Raw genomic sequence first — 20715 nt, forward strand, 5'->3', positions numbered from 1 at the left:
ATTGATTTGACTTACACCGCTTAAAAAAAGTGAAACCAAAGCCTGTGGGACAAAGAAAGCGCACAGATGTGAGTGGGCAGAAGAGTCTGGATTTTTAACATGATGTGCAATTTCTAAATATACAAATGGATAGTCCACAATAAAAAGAACACATTATTGAATCCTTCATTAACTTTTTTTTTTTTTAACATACAAATTATTTAGGTCAGGAAAAGTATCTATCAGTTAAACATTGCAACAGTTTTTCTTGAGCGCTAATTTTTTGACAGGTGTTCCAGCCAGGCTGGTTACTGACTTCCTATCATCTTGATTATCACTTCGTTTTCGCACTTCGCTGTAAAGAAACACAAAAACAAACAAAACAAAAAAAATGCATTCAGTTAATACATTTTAATTCATGCTCACTCTTCTGTTTCCCCCAGTATGTATTACAGAGCTCACCATCATCGACTGCATAGTCAAAACTCTGGGGTTTAGTGAGCAGAATCAACATGTTTCCCAAGTTTCAAATTTGGAATCATATCAGTATTTCTGTACAAATCATAGCTGGTGCTAGAAATATAGTAATTTCTAATACATAATAACTCTCCTCATATTAGTAGAATAAATTCATAAAGTAGCTGTAATAACACTGTATTATTCAGCATAATGGTAATGAAATGTTAATTTCAAAATTATGTGCTTCTTTCAAAGAATACAAATTACCAATACTTGAGTAAAGAAATTGCAGACAGTCATTCCAGACCATATTTCTGGGTAATGTCTGGATGATATGAGCATCAATGTGCTTTATGAAGAAAAGTTTTATTTCTGAGATTCTGAAGAGAGAGGCTACAAGGGGCAAAACGTTTTTTTATCCTTGAAACAGTTAAACAAAGGTATCAAGTTTAAACATTAGAGATAATTTTCCAGCTATGATTAATGTTATAGAACTGTGCTATATATGTTCTCTAACCTCTTAATCCATAGCTGCATTCATGGCCAGGTTGTTTGTAACATGATGTTTAACAAATTGGCCACTAAGTTCACACTGACATTAACAGACAAATAAATTATATTATAATCAAGCTTGTTTGAAAAGGTAGTAGAAGTGTAATGCTTGGTTCACACATTATCACAGAAATACCTGGTTGCTAAATGAATTACAAATTCTATCTTTTATATATTTTAGAGAAAGAGACATCAAAGAACAAACATGAGATTAGAGTGGTCAGTAATAAAACTGAATATATATGTGAAAGAATTAAGAATGAATTATACATAATTATATGTACTTCAAATTAATTCAGGAAAGAATTAAGAAAGTAAATTCACCAGGTTTTAAAAATGTGAGCTCCTTAACTGAGCTGTAATTTAAATATTAATTATAAAGACAGCTTTGTAACATTTGCAAGCAAAAATGTTACTTGATTAAACTGAGAATAAATCCTACCTTGTAGGTACCTATAAAGATTTAATATGTTATTAATTTTTAAATTCTGTTTGTTTCATTTTATGTTGGTACAATTTTGGATGTACATGTGCAGTGTGCATGATGTGCAATTATGTAATAATACACAAAGGTATAGTTTACAATAAAAAGAATACAAAGAAAAATACAAAAAAATACAGAGAATCTTTGCATGTGTATTCACATATCAGGTCCATGTCATTAAACATACTCAAGATTTGTTTATTCAAAAATAGAAACATAGCTACCTACCGAGCAAGATGAAGAGCTGCTTCTACAACATTAGATCCATCTTTAGCACTTGTTTCACAGAATAGTGCGTTATAAGTCTGTAAGTAAAAATAAATGCTAAACTAAATAATCTGAAATTGTTTCCATGTGAATATATATATATTCAATTACAAATAGTTTCCTCAATAACACAAAGAAAGATGACACACATTTAAATGAACAGGACTTTTATCTCACACTCTTCATTCTCCAATATGTCCACATTAGTACTGTGAAAAAAACCCAGCAATTACTTTCTAATTGTATTTTTTTTATATTCAGTATATTCTGAGTTAACAAACTGAATAAAAAATACATCATAGGCTTAATGTCCAAATTAAATGTTGTCCACAAGCCTGCAAAATAGGAAGAGTTGCTATAACATTTTGCTAGCTACTTATGAACTGCAGCATCTGGTATTCTAAGTTAACTAGAAATATCATTCAGACATGACACTTGCGTTTGTATAATCAATTGCACAAGCACTCAGAAATTCAAGACATTAAAATTTCTATATTCTTTTCTGCAAAATAGGGGATACATGCATCCCTTATCCCCTATATAAATGCATGCACAAAACTTCTCCAGACTTCTATTTATAGCAGAGAGTTCTTTTTTTCTTTCTGCAGACATCACAGGAATACAAGACAGTCTCTTGAAGGTGAAAATATTCCACTCAAAAGCTGGACAGACACCAGCTAGGTGAAAGCCTCATATGCTCACTAGTGTGCTTTGTATTTGCACTGGCGATTTCCCTTTGGCAGCAGCAAACATCAGTCTCCTAGTCCATCTACATTTCACCATAAAGGCTGAGAAAACTATCCCAATCAAAAACTAAGTGCAGCTCAGTGAAAACTGAGCTGAGATTTAGCCCAGTGAACAAATTATTCAATAGTTTTAATGAGAAATATCTACAAATCCTAATTACTACATTTGAACAAACAACCAAAAAATTACTTCTGTTTGCTAGTTTGTCACATGGTTCTCAGATTCAAGTTTTGAAGACCATTTTATACTAAAGAGGTAGACTTGGACCTTACCATGGCCAACTTTTCTCCATAATTTACAGAAACACATTTTTGTCCTTGTTCTGTAACAGTTTGACGGAGATCCGCTTTGTTACCCACCATCATAATTGGAATATTCTCATGAGTTGCATCCTGTAAAAAGGATTTTATTTCCTTATTGCTAGAACTCTCAGAAAACAAAAAAATAACTAGCATCATCATGTCATATTGATTTCCTTCCCACAAAAATCATTTTCCGCACTATCGCAAAAAATGAGAGTAATGCTGAGAATCATGAGCTAGTTCATATTTAACATCAGCCTGCAAAGATGGGCTTCCCAACAAGGCATTTTGTTAAGTTAACCTAATGAAAATGGTTACCATACCCAAATGCTGTATAACAAAATTACTATGGAGAAAGTGTCAAACTCTAGTAGTATGATTAAAAGAAATGCATGTTCAGAAGATGAATTAAAGATCTTGCTTAATTCCTTAGCTCTTACTAAATGCTTCTGGTATGAGAGAAAAATGCTCTACGTTACACGCAAATCTGTATTCAAATAAACAAACAAGAAGTAATAGTAGAAAGAAATACTCAAAATTTCACTTGAACTATAGCTAATTTACAGAATCTAACACATTGGTTTAAAATGCAAAGACTCCAAAGAATACTCAAGTCATCCACAAGAGAGTATCTGAAGTGGGTTGTCATATTTATTTCAAAAGGAATTGAATAGGAAGAGTGTGATTACATGCCACCATTTTATACAAAAACATGTATCAGTTTTAGCACTAACTGAATATGTTAGGACACATTTAGGACTTCCATATAGCTTTTACTTCTATGAGTGTTTGCAGTCTGGCTAAGTCCAACATCCAGATACTCAAATTTTATAAATAATAAAGATAAAAATACAGTAAAACATAGCTTGTAACTTGCACATACTTAAGGTTCTTACCTCAATCATATCCACCCATTCTCTCACATTAAGAAAGCTTTTTTCGCAAGTTACATCATATAGCAGTAAGACACCATCTGCTCTTCTGAAGTATGACTTAGCAATACTTCGGAATCTTTCAGAAAAATAAAATTTGCATAAGGCCACATCATAAAAAAAATTATTCAATTTAACATCATTAAGAACACCACATTACTTTATTACACTACTGAGGAGGATTTCCTCCATACTACAAGATGAGTTTTCTCATAGCTTCTTTTGTAAGTATATCTTGAAAACGGCTCCAGTAGGCCTATAAATGTGCCATAAGGACCCATAGAATCCTTCCTAAACATCAGTCATAACGTTTTGTATCAAAACAAAAATGTAGTTTACCTTGTATCTATAAAATATAATCTGCTTTACAGTGGAATTTTGATTAGGTAACAAGGCTTTTTCACTTACATACAACTTTAGAAATTGAGTGGGTTATTCTGCTACATTTGAAAACATATGAAGCCAAGAATTTGGAATTAATTCATCAGTGACAGTCATCTTTGTCAATATCATAACACAATCAACTTAACAACCAAGGACAGCAACTAGGTATTTAGAATATATTTTAAAATATTCTTCATAAATTTACTCTGTGGGAGGAGAACAATTGAGCCTCTGACTACCTACTTCACTTAATTATTCATACAGGCAAAACCAAACTCAGACAGCCCAATACAAATCTTGGTCAATAAACAGATTAAACTGACTTCCAAGGTGTTAGATTAACCTCTTAAGAAGCCCCAAAAGCTATTAGTAAAGAAGTAATGGCTCTCAAGTAAATTTGTCACAGGATTTTGAGGAAATTTGAAGGACCTCGGATATACATTCATCAAACTGTATAATTTCACCACAAGTCCTTCTAAAGTCTCCTGGAAGAAGTTTTCATACCCTTAATAGAATGCAAATCAGGATCAGGACATTCAAGGAAAGGAGAGGACGGTGAAGGAAAGGGAATCTCTAAGATAAAGCCTGTGTAGAAATACAGGTCTTTGAGGGCAAAGAGGGAAGAAACAATGTACATATACTCCATCTTTTTGTATTGCAAGAGAGGGGCACATGGGTTTAATTAATTAATGCTGTGGTGAACCTCAACTATTTCTCCCTGCAGACAGAAAAGATTACCTAAGGCATCACCACGGCTAACAATTAAATGTTCCACATACCATGGGTCTCAGCAGAGCAAAATCACATCTGTTATGCACACTTGCATATGGCCAAACTGACTTACTTTAGAGTCATTTAATATTTAGCGTGTTTTGGGGTTTTTTTACCTAGGTGGAAAACGACAAACGTCTTTTAGAAACAAAACAACTGAAATTATGTAAGTGCAAAGAATCACTAACCTCTCCTGCCCAGCTGTGTCCCACAGTTGTAGCACTGTAGGTTCTCCATCAACAATTAGTCTTTTCATTTGAAAATCTACACCTGAAAAGAATGTGTATAGGCAAACAAAAAACATCAATAACCTTAAAACCCCCACAGAAAATGTCAAGTTATGTGCCATATACAAGTTATTTCAAAATTCATCTCCTTTAATAGATTATGAGATTCAGTCATGAACATAGCCTTGAACTGCAATAATCCTGTGAACGTATTTATCTTTAGGAAAACATTTACAGAAATATTTTACCCACATATTTTCCAGAAACATTAATACAAATGTGTCATTATGACCAGCAAACAAGAACATCCCTATTTCTCTAAGCAGTTTTATGGAAGGAGAGAAATTATTTTATAAACAGACTATTTCAAATGTCAAGAAGAAGAAAGATAAATTAAAAGAAAAATCCTGACTCAGAGGCAACAAAACAAATATATAACTATGATTTAATTACAGGACTAAAATTAAGTATTTGGAATCAGTAAACAAGTTTGTCAGCTGACAGCTATAATTATACACACAAGTCAGAAATCCCTTCAGCTGCATTTAAACAAAAGCTTCAGTAACACTTTGAAGAAACTGACACAAAAAAAAATACTATAGAAGACTAAGGAAAGAGGAAAGAGCTGAGGACAAGAAAGTAATTAAAAATGTGAAAAGGATCATACAAACATTCTAAGTCCTTTTACACTCAAACTCCCTTGTCTAGTCCTTGATGTTGCTCAGGAACAGGCTTTGTACTTTGCAAAGAGAAACAAAATTACAGCAATACCCTATTACCTCCAGCGCTTCTAACCTTTATCACTCAATTAGAGCTCACATCATAAGAAACTACTTGTGTATATTCAGGAAACTCTGGCAAGCAGCCACAGAGGGTAATCTTTTTACCCAGTTCCACAGAACAGCAATGAAATTAACTTTAGAATTTTAAAAACAACTATACCCAGGGTTGCACTCGTATTGCCTCGAAATTCATTCTTGCAAAGTCTCATAAGGAAACTGGATTTTCCCACTGCTGCGTCTCCAGCAAGAACAATCTTGTAAGCCTTCTCTGAACTGGGGTATTTCAGAGCACATTCAGTTGCATCTGACTGAAAATAAAAAGAACCCCTCTGTTTCAACTCATATAAAAAATAGTTTCCACAGCAAACACTTCTTTTTTTTTTTTAAAAGAACTGGTTACCTGAGGGGTGAGAGCGGATATGTATCTCCTTGTTGACACAACTGAACTGCTCCGACTTACTGGTCGTGAGGTCTTCCAGTCTAATACTGCATTGCTATTATCAGGACTGTATGCATCTTCATCCCTGATCTCTGGAACCTGAAAATACAAGCTAGTGTATTAGCTCCAGTAAGAAAAATACATTTTTTTTAATGGTACAGCTAAGACTGCTTAAAATATTTGTTCTTGCAGTTTGGATTAAACAGAGATAAATGACCAAATAAGCCATGCAATTTTAGTTGAAAAACTGTGATTATTTTGTTCTTATTACACTTGTTCTTCATTATAGCCTACATTTCATCCTTAAATCTGTTTGCTGTTTGGTGTACGTGCTTTCAGCACAGTATTCGCATAGAGAAATCTAATTTCCACATGGAAAATTCAGCTTAAAAAATAATTACAATAAACAAATACTTTATTTCAAAACTTATTTTACAAAAATAAAACATCTCCCTACAAGACATTACTCTCTATCCTACAACAACAGGGTTTAATTTAGCTCAAGCTAAATTAAATACAGCATAGCTGTAATCACCACTGTTCATAGAACTTTTTAACTGCAAACAGACTAAATGTCTCTACTAAATGCATAGCAAAGGATCTGCTCTATAAAACCCTGTGTTCTGCTATGCTTGATACTAGCCTCGATACGCAGTCATCAGCAAAGCTCCCCATTTTACTAACAATAAAATGGACACAATACACATTCTTACATTTCTAAATTCTCTGAGACTTACTGTGTAAGTCAATGTATGCACTAACAGTATTATTTTACTCATGTTTTTCCATTCAATGCCACAACATAGTAAGAGAAAGTGAAGAGAAACCTATTTGACTGCTATAGTATTTGATTTCCTATCATTAGAAAATGAACTCCTGTCTGCATGTTGTTTGACAATGTTCAAAAAACACATGTACTTCAAAAATGAAGTTATTACTTCAAACATCTATCAAAAATGTCAAAAAGAACATTTTAATTTAAAGACGAATATTTATACATGCTCAAAAAAAAAGTCATTAATCTTATTTGAATGCATACAAATACAGTATTAACTGGCCTTTGGGGAAATATCCATTTCAGTTTAAAAACCAGGAAACTAATTTTGTCTCCATCAAGGGTCTTTTTCAGAGAAGGAGTAAGTCTGGCACTTACGTCTGTATCAGAAGCATCACCACCAAAGCTTTCTTGCATACACTGTGACCTTGGAAAAATCCTTTGCTGCCTGTATTCCACTTCAGAATCATATTCATTTGAATCTCTCAAGGTAGACAAACCACTGTCAAAACAGCTCTCAGGTAAGCTGTCAACTTCACAGTTAATCCTTTGCATAGGATCACAAAGGGCTAAAGAATCATAATCTTCATCCACACAAGAAGGAGATGATCTAATAAAAAATATTGGGAGGAGGGACAATTATTCCACAACTGTTTTTTCTAACAAAATCTACACCATTCTACACCATTCTGGAATAGTTAATACTTAGAAATCCTAACTATACAGTTTAAGGCGTATATTAAGGCCATTCTTGCCTTTCTAAGTAATTTATTTTTCAATCCTAAATATGCTCAGATTAAATTACATAATCTATGTTATTGATGATGATTTTCTGAGTCTCTGTAAGAAAGTCTATTTATTCATACACAAAAAATTAATCAAAAAAAAAGAAAAAATATTCAGAAAAATTACATACAATGAAGAGATCTTAGGCAGAATATGACTGCTGATGGTTTAGCTACTTTTGGCTTATTCTAAAACATATAAAATGACCTTGATGTACTGTATCTAATTCAAATTAATCAATTTGCTCACAGAAGCACACAAGCCAGTAAGTAACAGCTATAAACACAGAAAAGGAGGTAGCCCAGTTCAAGACAGGAGTAATGGTGGAAGAAGTCACTGAAATGTTTTTTATTATAGTTTAGTAGGCTACACAAAATTTCAGGTTTTACACAGAAATCCTTTCTTTTCCCTCACCCTTCCTTCAAAGACCTTTCCTTTATTTTTTTTTTTCCCCTTCCCTTTCTGGATGCTGTAATATATATAGAAATTCTTAAATGGATGCAGCAATGACAGTAGTATGGCTCACAGAAAATAAAACTACTTTTCATCTGTGTAAATTAATCTAGAGAAAATAAAGATTAATAGAGTCGTTTCTAAAGTAGCCAATCTTTTAACAAGGTTTACTACTGCTACAGTCATTATCCTGTTCCTGCAACAAGACAGGGACAGGCACAAATTAAAGTCAGGTAGAAAAGGTTTCCAAATCACAGTGGAGAAGAGACGATCAGTTTGGGAATGGATTTGAAGCACTAAACTACTAGAACAGGCCAAGTCAGCATCAATCCTTGTAAAGACAGTTTGCTGATAGAGGAGCTGGAAGCTCCCAGAGCAATGGCACACCACAAAATACAGTGGGGAAAATCATCAATTATGAAGCTGTTACTCAGATATAATCTCTCTTTGCAAGTGGCCAAATAGAGGTGACAAAGGCACCAATGTCCCATGCAGCAACATCCAGAACCATCTAATTTACATTCCTTCAAGCTAATAAATAACCACATCAATGAGAATGATATTTGCTGTGGAATATCACAGCATCCATGCTATTTGTATTCATGCACTTACTAGCCTCTACCAAACCACCGAAATACAGAAGAAGGGTGCATGCTACAGCAAACTTAAGCTTGTCAGGCTTCCCCTGGAATAAAAGGTCTTTAGTAGCCTATTTTTAACTTCACTGAAGCATGAATTCAATGCTGGGAATTTCATACCTGCTTAAAGCAGGTTAGACCAAGATGTATGATAAGCTTAAAAAAAAAAAAAAAAGAAAAAAGGAAAGAAAATGTACCTACTACTGTAAATTGCTCTAAAACATGTTAGAATGAAAATCAATATCTCTTGCTGCTGATCTGATGACAGGAGACAAAGTACTGACAATGAACATAGTTTGGGAAAATCATATGTCTTTCTGTCTTTAGATACTAATAAGTCATACCTGTTGGGAATCAAGTTCTATTCATACAACATGAACCTTCTTTTAAAGTAGTATGCACTTCTTACTTTTGTGGCAGTGCAAGCATTGCACCATCTGGCAAATATCTAATAAATATTTACAGAGAAGGACATTAGGCCCACAAACCTTTGTAATAATAATTATTATTACAAAAGGAAAAAGCAGACATACAGTCTGAGGATATGACCAAATGCTAATTTCCTAAACACTGAGTAACCTAGAAGTCGTCAGTAGATTTTTATAGTTTCTTGGACACACAGAGGGGAGATTGAGAATCAAACTAGAATCAGGCAGTATTTGGTCTTCTACAACAAGTGATACCCTACCCGTTTTAAACGTAATAAACGTGAACCTAGCTTACCTGTCATACCGTGAGTTTAGAGGAGACTGTCCACCATTAAATTTAGGACTGCTTCTAGAAATGGTACTCCCCGGTGAGGTGTTTGCTAATCGCTGTGACAGACACATAGCAAATGCATAATAAGTTTGATGAACACAGTATAAACATCTATAGATATTTCATGAAAAAAGTGTGCATCACCAAAATTACTACTGTATATTTTCATATATATTCAACTATTGATTTTTATTTTTTTTATAGGATTGGATGTCAAAAGGCCCATTATATACAGTGTTTTAGATTACATTGTTACCTTAATACTGAAAGTGCTAGCCAAACCCAACCAAAAAAGGACAACTGAAATTCCAAGATGATAATTTAATTGATTACATCTGAAGACTTCAAAATGCTAAACTTTGAAAAGTAATATTTAAAAAAAAAAAAAGGTATGCTGACTACTCCACTGAAATGGCAAATGCCACTAACTGAGCTAGTTTCAGTAGAGGTACCTTCTAGTTCTTAAGTTAGGTAGTGGAGAGAAAGAGAGATCTCAAACGACAGCACATGACAGCATATTTCATACATTCAGCTGTTCCTTTACATGTTTATTCACTGAAAACAATTTTCTCTGTATTCTCTGTTACCTGTCCCCCTTACATTTCAGGGCATAGCAGAAAGGAAATGGTGTCTTGTTGTATCTGCAGTGAACCTCTGATAGCCTGTGTCAGCAAAAGGTACTGGTGTTCACTGGTATGGTAAGCTGAAATAAAGCAATGACCCTATTTTCCTCCTTCTTGCCCAGTACTGTCTCTGCGGGCCCATTATACTAGCCCCATCCTTCTACAACAGTTAGCTGCTTTCCTGATGTTTAAATTAGGTAAAGACCTTGCTACTGAAAAAAAGCAGTTTTCTGAAAAAGTGTGTTTTCAGTGGTAGGGCACTCCCATATACACAATACAAACATACTCCCTTTTGTCGTGGTTTAAGCCCAGCCAGTAACCCAGAACCACACAGCTGCTCACTCACTCCCCTGGCAGGATGGAGAGGAGAATTGAAAGGATGTAAAGCCCACAGGTTGAAATAAGAATATTCCAATACTTAAAGTATAATACAGAACTCCTAATGCTACCACTAGTAATAATAATGAGGGAAATAAAAAGGGGAGAGAATATAAAACTAAAAGGGGAAAAGAAAACAATAAACACAAGTGATGCACAATACAATTCCTCACCACCCACCAACCAATACCCAGCCCAGCCCAGCCCAAGCAGTGATCTGGCCTTCTAGGTGACTCCCCCCAGTTTATGTACTGGGCGTGACATGCTGTGGTATGGAATAACCCTTTGGCTAGTTTGGGTCAGGTGTCCTGTCTCTGCTTCCACCCAGCTTCTTGTGTCCCTCCTCTCTGGCAGAGCTTGAGACACTGAAAACATCAGTGTGTTATCAGCCTTGTTCTCAGACTAAAGCAAAACACAGCACTGCACCAGCTACTAAGAAGGAGAAAAATAACTTACAGCTGAACCCAGGACACCTTTAGTGAAAGATAAACTGATGTTTTATTTATCTCATCAGATACATTTGGTTAGCATATTAAAAAAATCACTGCTTTGCAAAGCACCTCAGAAACTAGATGTGTTTCAACAAAAGTCCATTATTTCACAAAACATAAGTAAAATCTAACTAAATTCAATTACACAATTGTATTCTCAGAGCGAATACACTGAATAAAACTAATTTTTCTGAGAACCCACTGAAGTACAGACCAATTTGCATTTGGTGTGTTAATTCTTAAACATTCTAGTATAATATAACAGAATTAAAAATACATACCAATGACCTGTTATACTTGCTGAAACTGTTTTCAAGTGCACTTCTTAAACCATCATTGCTGTCATGTAGCTTTCTATTAGCTGATCTAACAAGGAAATACAGTTTAACTTGCAAAAGTAAGGTAAACCGAACATTATGTAATTTATCACAAAGAAAAATTAAAAAAAAAACAACAAAAACTAAAAGAACCCTTTTGCTTTTCTTTACATTGAAGAGTAATGTGGAGCTAGAAATGTGTGTTGTACACTCAAACAAATTATTTTACATAAAAAAGCACTGTGAAGTAACAGTCTGCAAAACCCTGTCCCTCTTCTTCCACCACGGTCTGTGGTCAGCTGAGGAGAAAAAAGACACTGTAGGAATTACCTCAGAAAACACAGCTATGGGGTAGTAGACTGGTACAGCCATTTCTGAAATACAAAATTGCTAACCTTTAGATACTGCTGAAGAATGTGTGTGATTCAGCTGCTTGAAAGAAGAGTATGTTCATGATAACGCATTTAACTAGAGACACCTCCTTGAAAGCTAAGTCTGTGCACCATTTGTATACTGCATGCATCTAGTATTTTCCAGATAACAATCAAACTGGGAATTACTGGAGCAGCAAAGTCAATAAAAAATAGGAGCCAAGTAATATAGCATTGATAGATTCAAATCTGATTAAGCTTATCATGAAAAAATGAAAATCAGTGAGGCTAGGAAAAGAACGATAAAACAATGAAGAGTTAGTGGCTCAGTAACACAGTAGAGTTAGCAGCACGGTACCTTCTATGAAAATTGAACACAAAGCCTTCTATGAAAATTGAGGCCATTTTAATATTTTTAGTTCAGATTTTTTTCCCAGGTTTTTGCATACGAAAATATGCACTCCTGAATAGGTTGGGACATACATAAAGTTTGTCAAAAAAATCTGAATTACTAAGAACTTACTGAAGTATTTCAATTTGTCTTTCCAAATTGTCTCTGTCTTCAGTATACTCTCGGATAATTTCTAGGTCTCTGAAGGAAAAAAATAATATATATATTTCCAATAATTTTTACTTTACAGGACATATTTTTATTTTTACAATATTGCTTTTGGCAGATGACAAAACATAACAGTCAACATTTATAAGAGGTGATAAATATACAGTGGGGAAAAGATGCCATTTCAAAATATTTATGAATATAGTTTTTCTATGTTCATATTTTTCCTGAAATACATAAAAATCACTTGGTAACTTCACTGATCTCCACCATTATATCTCCACAGAGACTGTGAATGAAAAATAAAGTATCTACCAAATAGCTGTAAGAACTGCCACTTCTCCCCTTGAAATATCTTTTTGTTATCGGAAAATAGCCACATAATGAAATTGTCATTTACACTCCTTTAAATTAGTACCTAGAAGCACCTTCAATTCACTTCAGAAAAAACTGATTGATGTCTATTCTCCCTAATATTCTCCCTAATATTCACACAGATAGTCATCTCAGTGCAAATAATGAAGGAAAAAATCGTCTGATGGTAACTTTGAATCCTAACTGAAATACCAGTAAAATCAATGGGCTTCCTTGCAAGATTACAGAGTTTGCATCATAAACAGAACTTTCTCTGTCTGAAACCTGACAAGAAAAGTGATCAGCAGTCATGACATACTTTGCAGGGTGTCAAACGTGTCCTCTCATTGATGGTAAATTTACAAAAGAACAGTTACCAACTGCATACATAATAACTACTACATCAGACAACAGATCCTTTTCCCCTAGTGAAAATATTATCATGTAGAAGTACCTTACCTCTCAGTGTTCAAAGTCTGATCAGCATACTCTGTTTTCAAGCTATCTAATTCACTCTGTAGAAAAGCTATATTTGTCTGTGCTTCTATGAGATCTTTTTTAAGTTTCTGATTTTCCTTAAAAAAAGAAAAAGAAATTAAGATATTAGACATTACCTGTCATAGTCATAAGCATGTTGACATAATGGTAAAACAAAACATACCAAAATTAAATTGAAATGCTCCATCCCTGGCAGTGTTCAAGGTCAGGTTGGACAGAACCTTGGGTGACATGGTTTAGTGTAAGGTGTCCCTGCCCACATGTCCTGGGGTCAGCAGTAGCAGTCATTTTTTTTCTCCTTCTTGGTAGCTGGTGCAGTGCTGTGTTTTTGACTTTCAGCCTGGGAACGGTGTGATAGCACCAATGTTTTTTGTTACTGCTCTAATGTTTACTCTGGCCAAGGACTTTGTGAGCCTCATGCTCTGCCAGGGAGGAGGGAAAGCTGGGAGGAAGCAGAGACAGAACACCTGACCCAAACTAGCTAAAGCGGTATTCCATACCACAGCACGTCATGCCCAGGATGTAACTGGGAGTTACCTGGAAGAGCTAGTTCTCTGGGGGGGTTGGAGGAGGTATCGGTCAGTGCTCAGTCGGGCTTGGTGGGATGAGTTACCAGTCGGCAGGTAGTGACGTGTCGTATTCTCTCCACTTGTTATTTCTTTTCTCATTATTATTATTATTGGTAGTAGCAGTAGTGATTTGTGTTATACCTTAGTTATTAAACTGTTCTTATGTCAACCTATGAGAGCTACATTCTTTTGATTCTCCTCCCCAACTCTCTGGGAGTGAGTGAATGAGGGGGGGGAGTGAGTGAATGAGCTGCGTGGCTGGGTTTAAATCACGACACCTTGGCAAGGGGGTTGGAATTTGATGATCTTAAGGTCCTTTCCAACCCTAACTATTCTATGATTCTATGATACAATAGAAAATCTGAGCATAAAGGGGAAAGAAAATGGAAGAACTCTAAATCAAGTCAGTAAGTTATCATGCAAGAATCGCTGAATTTTTATTTTTCCATTTCAGTTACACAAAAATGGGACTATACTATCTCAAGCCATTTCTAAATGTCATACCTAGAATGTGTATGCATTCATGCAGTACAAGCTTTTTTCCAAGTTAAAGATCCTCATACACTTACCAACAACTTTAGAATTTTATTTTGTAGGTTACCAGTACTAATTGTAAAAAAAAAAAAAAAACCAAACAAAAACACTCTATTGCAGAGGCTAAAATGGAGATTAAATTACTATATTAACGATAATCATCTCTTACCAGCAGCATATCATGTATTCTTTTTTTCAGTTCAACCACATCTTGCCTGTGATTTACATTCCTGGATTGCTCCTCCAGCTAGAAGGATAACAAAAAAAAGTACAATTAATGTAAGCTATTGATTGTTCTGATTCAAAGTACATTAAAAGTAATATAAATCATATTAACTCCTAAAGCTTTTTAAAGCTATTAAAAAGTTTTTAAAACACAGGATTTTCTCAGCTACATAAGTAGGCAGTATGAGTAGGCATTCACGTTCCTTCTGAGAATTTTCCATTTCTATCAATGCTCTTTTACATTCAATTTGTATGAAGAAACAAAAATATATCCTCATTGGACAATACTGGTAAAACTTACAGCAAAAAAAATGTCAAAATTAAACCCAAATTACAAATTAACCCTAACCAATATATCATCATAGAGTCATAGAATAGTTAGGATTGGAAAGGACCTCAAGATCATCTAGTTCCAACCCCCCTGCCATGGGCAGGGACACTTCACACTAAACCATGTCACCCAAGGCTTCATCCAACTTGTCTTTGAACACTGCCAGGGATGGAGCATTCACAACCTCCCTGGGCAACCCATTCCAGTACCTCACCACCCTCACAGTAAAGAATTTCTTCCTTATATCAAGTCTAAACCTCTGCTGTTTAAGGATCAAACCGTTACCCCTTGTCCTGTCACTACAGTTCCTAATGAATAGCCTCTCCCCAGCATCCCTGTAGGCCCCCTTCAGATACTGGAAGGCTGCTAAGAGGTCTCCACGCAGCCTTCTCTTCTCCAGGCCGAACAGACCCAACTTTCTCTGCCTGCCTTCGTATGGGAGATGCTCTAGTCCCCTGATCATCCTCGTGGCCCTCCTCTGGACTTGTTCTAACAGTACCATGTCCTTTTTATGTTGAGGACACCAGAACTGCACACAATACTCCAAGTGAGGTCTCACGAGAGCAGAGGGGCAGGATCACCTCCTTCGACCTGCTGGTCACACTCCTTTTGATGCAGCCCAGGATACGGTTGGCTTTCGGGGCTGTGAGTGCACACTGCTGGCTCATGTTCATTTTCTCATTGACTAACACCCCCAAGTCCTTCTCTGCAGGACTACCATGAATTTCCTTTTTGCCCAACCTGTAGCTGTGCCTGGGATTGCTCCCACCCAGGTGTAGGACCTTGCACTTGGCATGGTTAAACTTCATGAGGTTGACATCAGCCCACCTCACAAGTGTGTCAAGGTCCCTCTGAATGGCATTCCTTCCCTCTAGCGTATCAACTGAACCACACAGCTTGGTGTCATCAGCAAACTTGCTGAGGGCACACTCAATTCCATTGTCCATGTCAGCGACAAAAATATTAAACAAGACCGGTCCCAACACCAATCCCTGAGGGACACCACTCGTTACTGATCTCCAGCTGGACACTGAACCATTGACCACAACTCTTTGAGTGCGGCCATCCAGTCAGTTCTTTATCCACCGAGTGGTCCACCTATCAAATTGATGTCTCTCTAATTTAGAGACAAGGATGTCATGTGGGACAGTGTTGAACGCTTTGCACAAGTCCAGGTAGATGACATCAACTGCTCCACCCCTGTCCATCACTTCTGTAGCCCCATCATAGAAGGCCACCATATTGGTCAGGCAGGATTTCCCCTTGGTGGATTCATACTGGCTGTCACCAAGAACCTTGTTATTTTTCATGTGCCTTAGCATGCCTTCCGGGAGAATCTGCTCCCAGATTTTGCCAGGCACAGAGGTGAGACTGACTGGTCTGTAATTCCCCAGGTCATCCATTTTCCCCTTCTTGAAAATGGGGGTTATATTTCCCTTTTTCCAGTTGTTGGGAACTTCACCTGACTGTCATGATTTTTCAAATATGATGGCCAGTGGCTTTGAAACTTCATTTGCCAGCTCCTTCAGGACCCGCGGATGGATTTCATCAGGTCCCATGGACCTGTGTACATTAAGGTTCTTAAGATGGTCTCAAACCAGATCCTCTCAGACAGTGGGCCCAAGGTCTAGGTTTTCACAGTCCCTGCATCCGCCTTCCAAGACTCAGGTGCTGCAGTCAGAGCCTTTGCCAGTGAAGACCGAGGCAAAGAAGCCATTCAGAACCTCAGCCTTCTCCAAGTCCTGTGTAGCCAGTTCTCCTGAAAGCTTCCGGAGGGGGCCTACATTGTCCTTAGTCTGTTTTTTAGCTGCTACATACCTATAAAATCCCTTCCTATTATCTTTAACATCCCTTGCCAAGTTTAGCTCCAATTGGGCCTTAGCTTTCCTAACCTGGTCCCTAACTACCCTGACAACATCCCTGTATTCATCCCAGGCCACCTGTCCTTGTTTCCACCTTTTATAAGCCTCTTTTTTCTTGTGAAATTTTCTCAGCAGCTCTTTATCCACCCAAGGAGGTCTCCTGGCCCTCCTGCTGCACTTCCTTCTGGTCGGGATGCAACACTCCTGAGCTTGTAGCAGGTGATCCTTGACTATTAACCAGGAGTCTTGGGCCCCCCTGCCCCCTAGGGCTAATCCCATGGAACCTTGCTAAGCAGGTTCCTGAGGAGCCCATAGTCTGCTCTCTTGAAGTCCAGGGCAGTGAGCTTACTGCACGCCCTTCTTACTGTCTTGAGGACCTCAAATTCGACCATCTCATAATCACTGCATCCAAGACTTCCCTGAAGAGTCACATTTCCAACGAGCCCTTCCCTGTTGGTGAGCACGAGGTCAAGCAGGGCACCTCTCCTCATCGGCTCCTTTATTGCTTGCAGAAGGAAGTTGTCTTCCACACAATCGAGAAACCTTCTGGATTGCTTGTGCCGGGCCGTACCGTTGCCCCAAAAGATGTCAGGGTGGTTGAAGTCCCCCATGAGAACAAGGGCCTGCGAGTGTGAGGCTTTTCCTATTTGTCTGTAGAGTTCTTCATCCACAGGTTCCTCTTGATCAGGCGGTCTGTAACATATCCCCACAGTAATGTGTCCCATCTCCGATTTCCCCTTAACCCTGACCCACAAACTTTCTGTTAACTGATCACCTGTCCCCAGACAGAGTTCCATACTCTCCAGCCTATCCCTAACATAAAGGGCAACTTCCCCTCCCCTCCTACTGGGCCTGTCTTTTCTAAAAAGCCTATAACCCTCCATTCCAATACTCCAGTCAAAGGAGCCATTCCACCATGTTTCGGTGACGCCTATTATATCATAGCCCCGTAGATGTGCCCACATCCTTAATTCCTCTTGTTTATTCCCCATGCTACGGGCATTTGTATAGAGGCATCTAATCCAAGCTCCAAATGAGGCCAGCTCAGTGGCTGGAGCAGCTAGAATATTACTACATTGCTCAGAGTATTTATTATAGGTGCTGGCAACTGACTGGGTGTGTTGGGATGGAGTGATGCTCCCCTCCCCCAACACAACTAGTTTAAAGCATCCTTGACAAGTCTGGCAAGCCTCCCAGCAAAGCCACTCTTCCCTTTCTTTATCAGAGCAGTCCCACCAGCCCCCAGTAGGCCTGGCCTACAAATGTGGGCCCCATGTCCAAGACACCCAAACCCTTGACTATAACACCACCCTTTTAACCATATATTAACCTGTCCAATCCTCCTTGCCTTTGGAAGGTCCTCCACTGTGTCTTGGAGAATTGTCGAAAAGACTATCTGAGCTCCAGAACCCCTGACCACCTCTCCCAGAGCTCTGTAGTCCTTCTTTATACACCTCAGGCTACTACTATCTATATCCTTAGCACCCACATGTATCACTAGAAGCGGGTAATAGTCCGTGGGACTTACTAGAGCAGGCAGCCTCTCCGCAACATCCCTGATCCGTGCCCCAGGTAGGCAACACACCTCCCTTGCAACTGGGTCAGGCCGACAGATGAGTGCTTCTGTCCCTTTCAAGGCAGAGTCCCCTACTACTACAACCCGCCGCTTTTTCCTGGCGGCACCAGTAGAGATCTTCTGTACCAGTGCACCAACTGACTGCGATGCAAGTGCATTTCCTCATCAGCCCCCTGCAGGACAGCAAAGCGGTTCTGGGTGGGTACAGCAGATTTAGGAGGAAGCCCCTTGCTTTTAATTGCTCTCTTCCTCCTTTGGTTGTTTTTTTTTGTTACTAATTCCCAGCTTCCCTGATCAACAGCCTCCTTCTTTCCTCCATGGGCTAGAGGGGAATCTTGAGGCCCCTGTGCTGTTTGGGCCTGGAGCAAGCAGTCCTGCTTCCTCTCAGCTTTCCTGACATCTTGCAGCTTACTGGCAGCATCCCGTAGCTCAGCCACCTGCTGGAGGAAGACCTCCATCAGGGAGCATCGAGCGCAGCCCTGCCCATTCTGCACCTTTCCCTCATAAGACCAGTGCAGGCACTCTCTACACTCCAAGCTCTGCACCACGACCTCCCCACTTACCGGCTCTGTCTGGGTGCCTACGCTGGCCACCACCGGGGCAGCCAAGGCAGAGCTCCTAGACCAGACCCTGGTCATATGGCGAGTGCTCACCATCCCGCTCACCTGCCCACGTGAACTGCCGCGCAAACTGCCTCAACCCGCTCTGTTTGCCTGCTCTGGTCGCCGCACTCCTGGTCGCTGTGCTCCCTGGGCAGGTTTTTAACCACTCACAGTTGGTGCCACTCCTCCTGTCTCCGCCCCCAGGGAGTCTCCTCCTCGCGGTAGCTGAGCTCTTTGCAAGTCCTGTCAAGGACTTCAGGCTCCCTCCTCAGTGGCTCTTGTTACTCTGTGGTGAGGTTGCTGGACGCTGATCTCCCCCAGCTCCGCTCCGGTGCCACAGGCGTCCTTTCTCAAGCCACCCCCCTCAGCAAGTGACTAACAATGGCCGCTGATGGCCAGTTTGAATCTAAGATTTCAGTTTACCTTAAGATTAGGTATGAAATTAAAAGATAGGCTGGAGTTAGGTTCAGGCTAGTACTAGCTAGTTACACTAGTAATTTCCATTTAAAATTAAGAACTTAAACCCACTTCTACAGTCATGTTTGAGAGAAATAACTAACTGCTCTATGGCACTATACTACTGTAAATTACTATATTTGAGTTGCCAGTTTCATCTAAATCTATAAATTACAAATATTTGTTGGCAACATATTAGGCTGTTTCTAATACATTACAAATTTAAACAATAATATTTATAATATATTATGAATATGTTACAAATACAAGACTAGGTAACTGCAGTGTTAACAATATGATCGACCTAGAGAAATATTCAGCCACAGAATTTGTCCAGGGGTTGGTTCCTTTCCTAAATATTTCCATAAATTATGCAGGATGAATGCAACAGCACAGAATGACAACACAACCTAGAAGATTATTTACAGCTTCCGTTTACTAATAACCATCAAATTAAAAAGCTACAATTTAAAAAGCTACAATTATGATTATCCATCTTGCAGAAGGCACTTTGTAAGGTCTGAATCTCATAACACACTTTAAAAACTCTTGCCATAACTTCAACTTACCATTTTAAGTTTTTTTATTGTCACCTGAAGATCCCCAACTTCAGTATCATACTGGCGCCTCAGCTCATTTAGTGCTTCTTCAGCTTTTCGCTTCTCCTGCAATATTTTTAATCTTATTAAAAGTTGAGAAATGTTTCAAATGTTATTAAAAAAATAAAAATAAAATAATGCATTCATCAGTTTGGAAACCACACTTTCCCCTTAATGTGTGTAGCCTTGTCTTTCCATTCAGTAAACCTGCCCCTTCCTTAAGATTCACAGATTCTGATTCTGTAATTCCAGTCCACTTCTAAAATATTCATAAAAATAGAATGGTAAGATGGAAGCAAAGTTATGGGCCAAGTCAATGTTTGTTGCTTATGTCATAGTCTCCTGTGCTTAGCATTCTCAATTTCTTAAGAAAAAAAAGATAAAGAGAAATGTTCATATTTTATTGTACATGAATTTAGGTGTGCATTGCATATAGAGATGTAAACATACACATCTGTTTTTCAAACCAGTCTTCTGAGGCTCTGCATGTGTTGTGCTAATACCAGCATTATTGTGCCACCATCAGTTACTTATTTCTGGATTTCTTTCACATTTTTTCACTTAGAAGTGCTGGAAAGTTACAAGCTTATCTTCAGTAAAAGGTCTGCTGATGACAGTATCTTCAGTTTTATAT

General features: G+C 38.0%; 1 protein-coding gene across 1 annotated transcript in view; it reads right to left on the minus strand.

Annotated features, from left to right (window-relative positions):
* Positions 1–225: 225 nt before the first annotated feature.
* Positions 226–20715, minus strand: part of RASEF (RAS and EF-hand domain containing) — a 38486-nt gene continuing 17996 nt past the window's right edge. Inside the window, exons 4-17 of the mRNA XM_031054345.2 lie at positions 20052–20147; positions 14600–14677; positions 13289–13404; positions 12440–12508; positions 11510–11594; positions 9701–9792; positions 7479–7710; positions 6287–6424; positions 6047–6194; positions 5066–5147; positions 3687–3801; positions 2761–2880; positions 1703–1779; positions 226–334 (exon numbers count right to left, since the gene is read on the minus strand). Of these exons, the coding sequence (XP_030910205.2) occupies positions 226–334; positions 1703–1779; positions 2761–2880; positions 3687–3801; positions 5066–5147; positions 6047–6194; positions 6287–6424; positions 7479–7710; positions 9701–9792; positions 11510–11594; positions 12440–12508; positions 13289–13404; positions 14600–14677; positions 20052–20147 (1557 nt within the window). The remainder of the gene's footprint in view (positions 335–1702; positions 1780–2760; positions 2881–3686; positions 3802–5065; positions 5148–6046; positions 6195–6286; positions 6425–7478; positions 7711–9700; positions 9793–11509; positions 11595–12439; positions 12509–13288; positions 13405–14599; positions 14678–20051; positions 20148–20715) is intronic.

The sequence above is a fragment of the Melopsittacus undulatus genome, chromosome Z (assembly GCF_012275295.1).
Source record: "Melopsittacus undulatus isolate bMelUnd1 chromosome Z, bMelUnd1.mat.Z, whole genome shotgun sequence".
Lineage (NCBI taxonomy): Eukaryota > Metazoa > Chordata > Aves > Psittaciformes > Psittaculidae > Melopsittacus > Melopsittacus undulatus.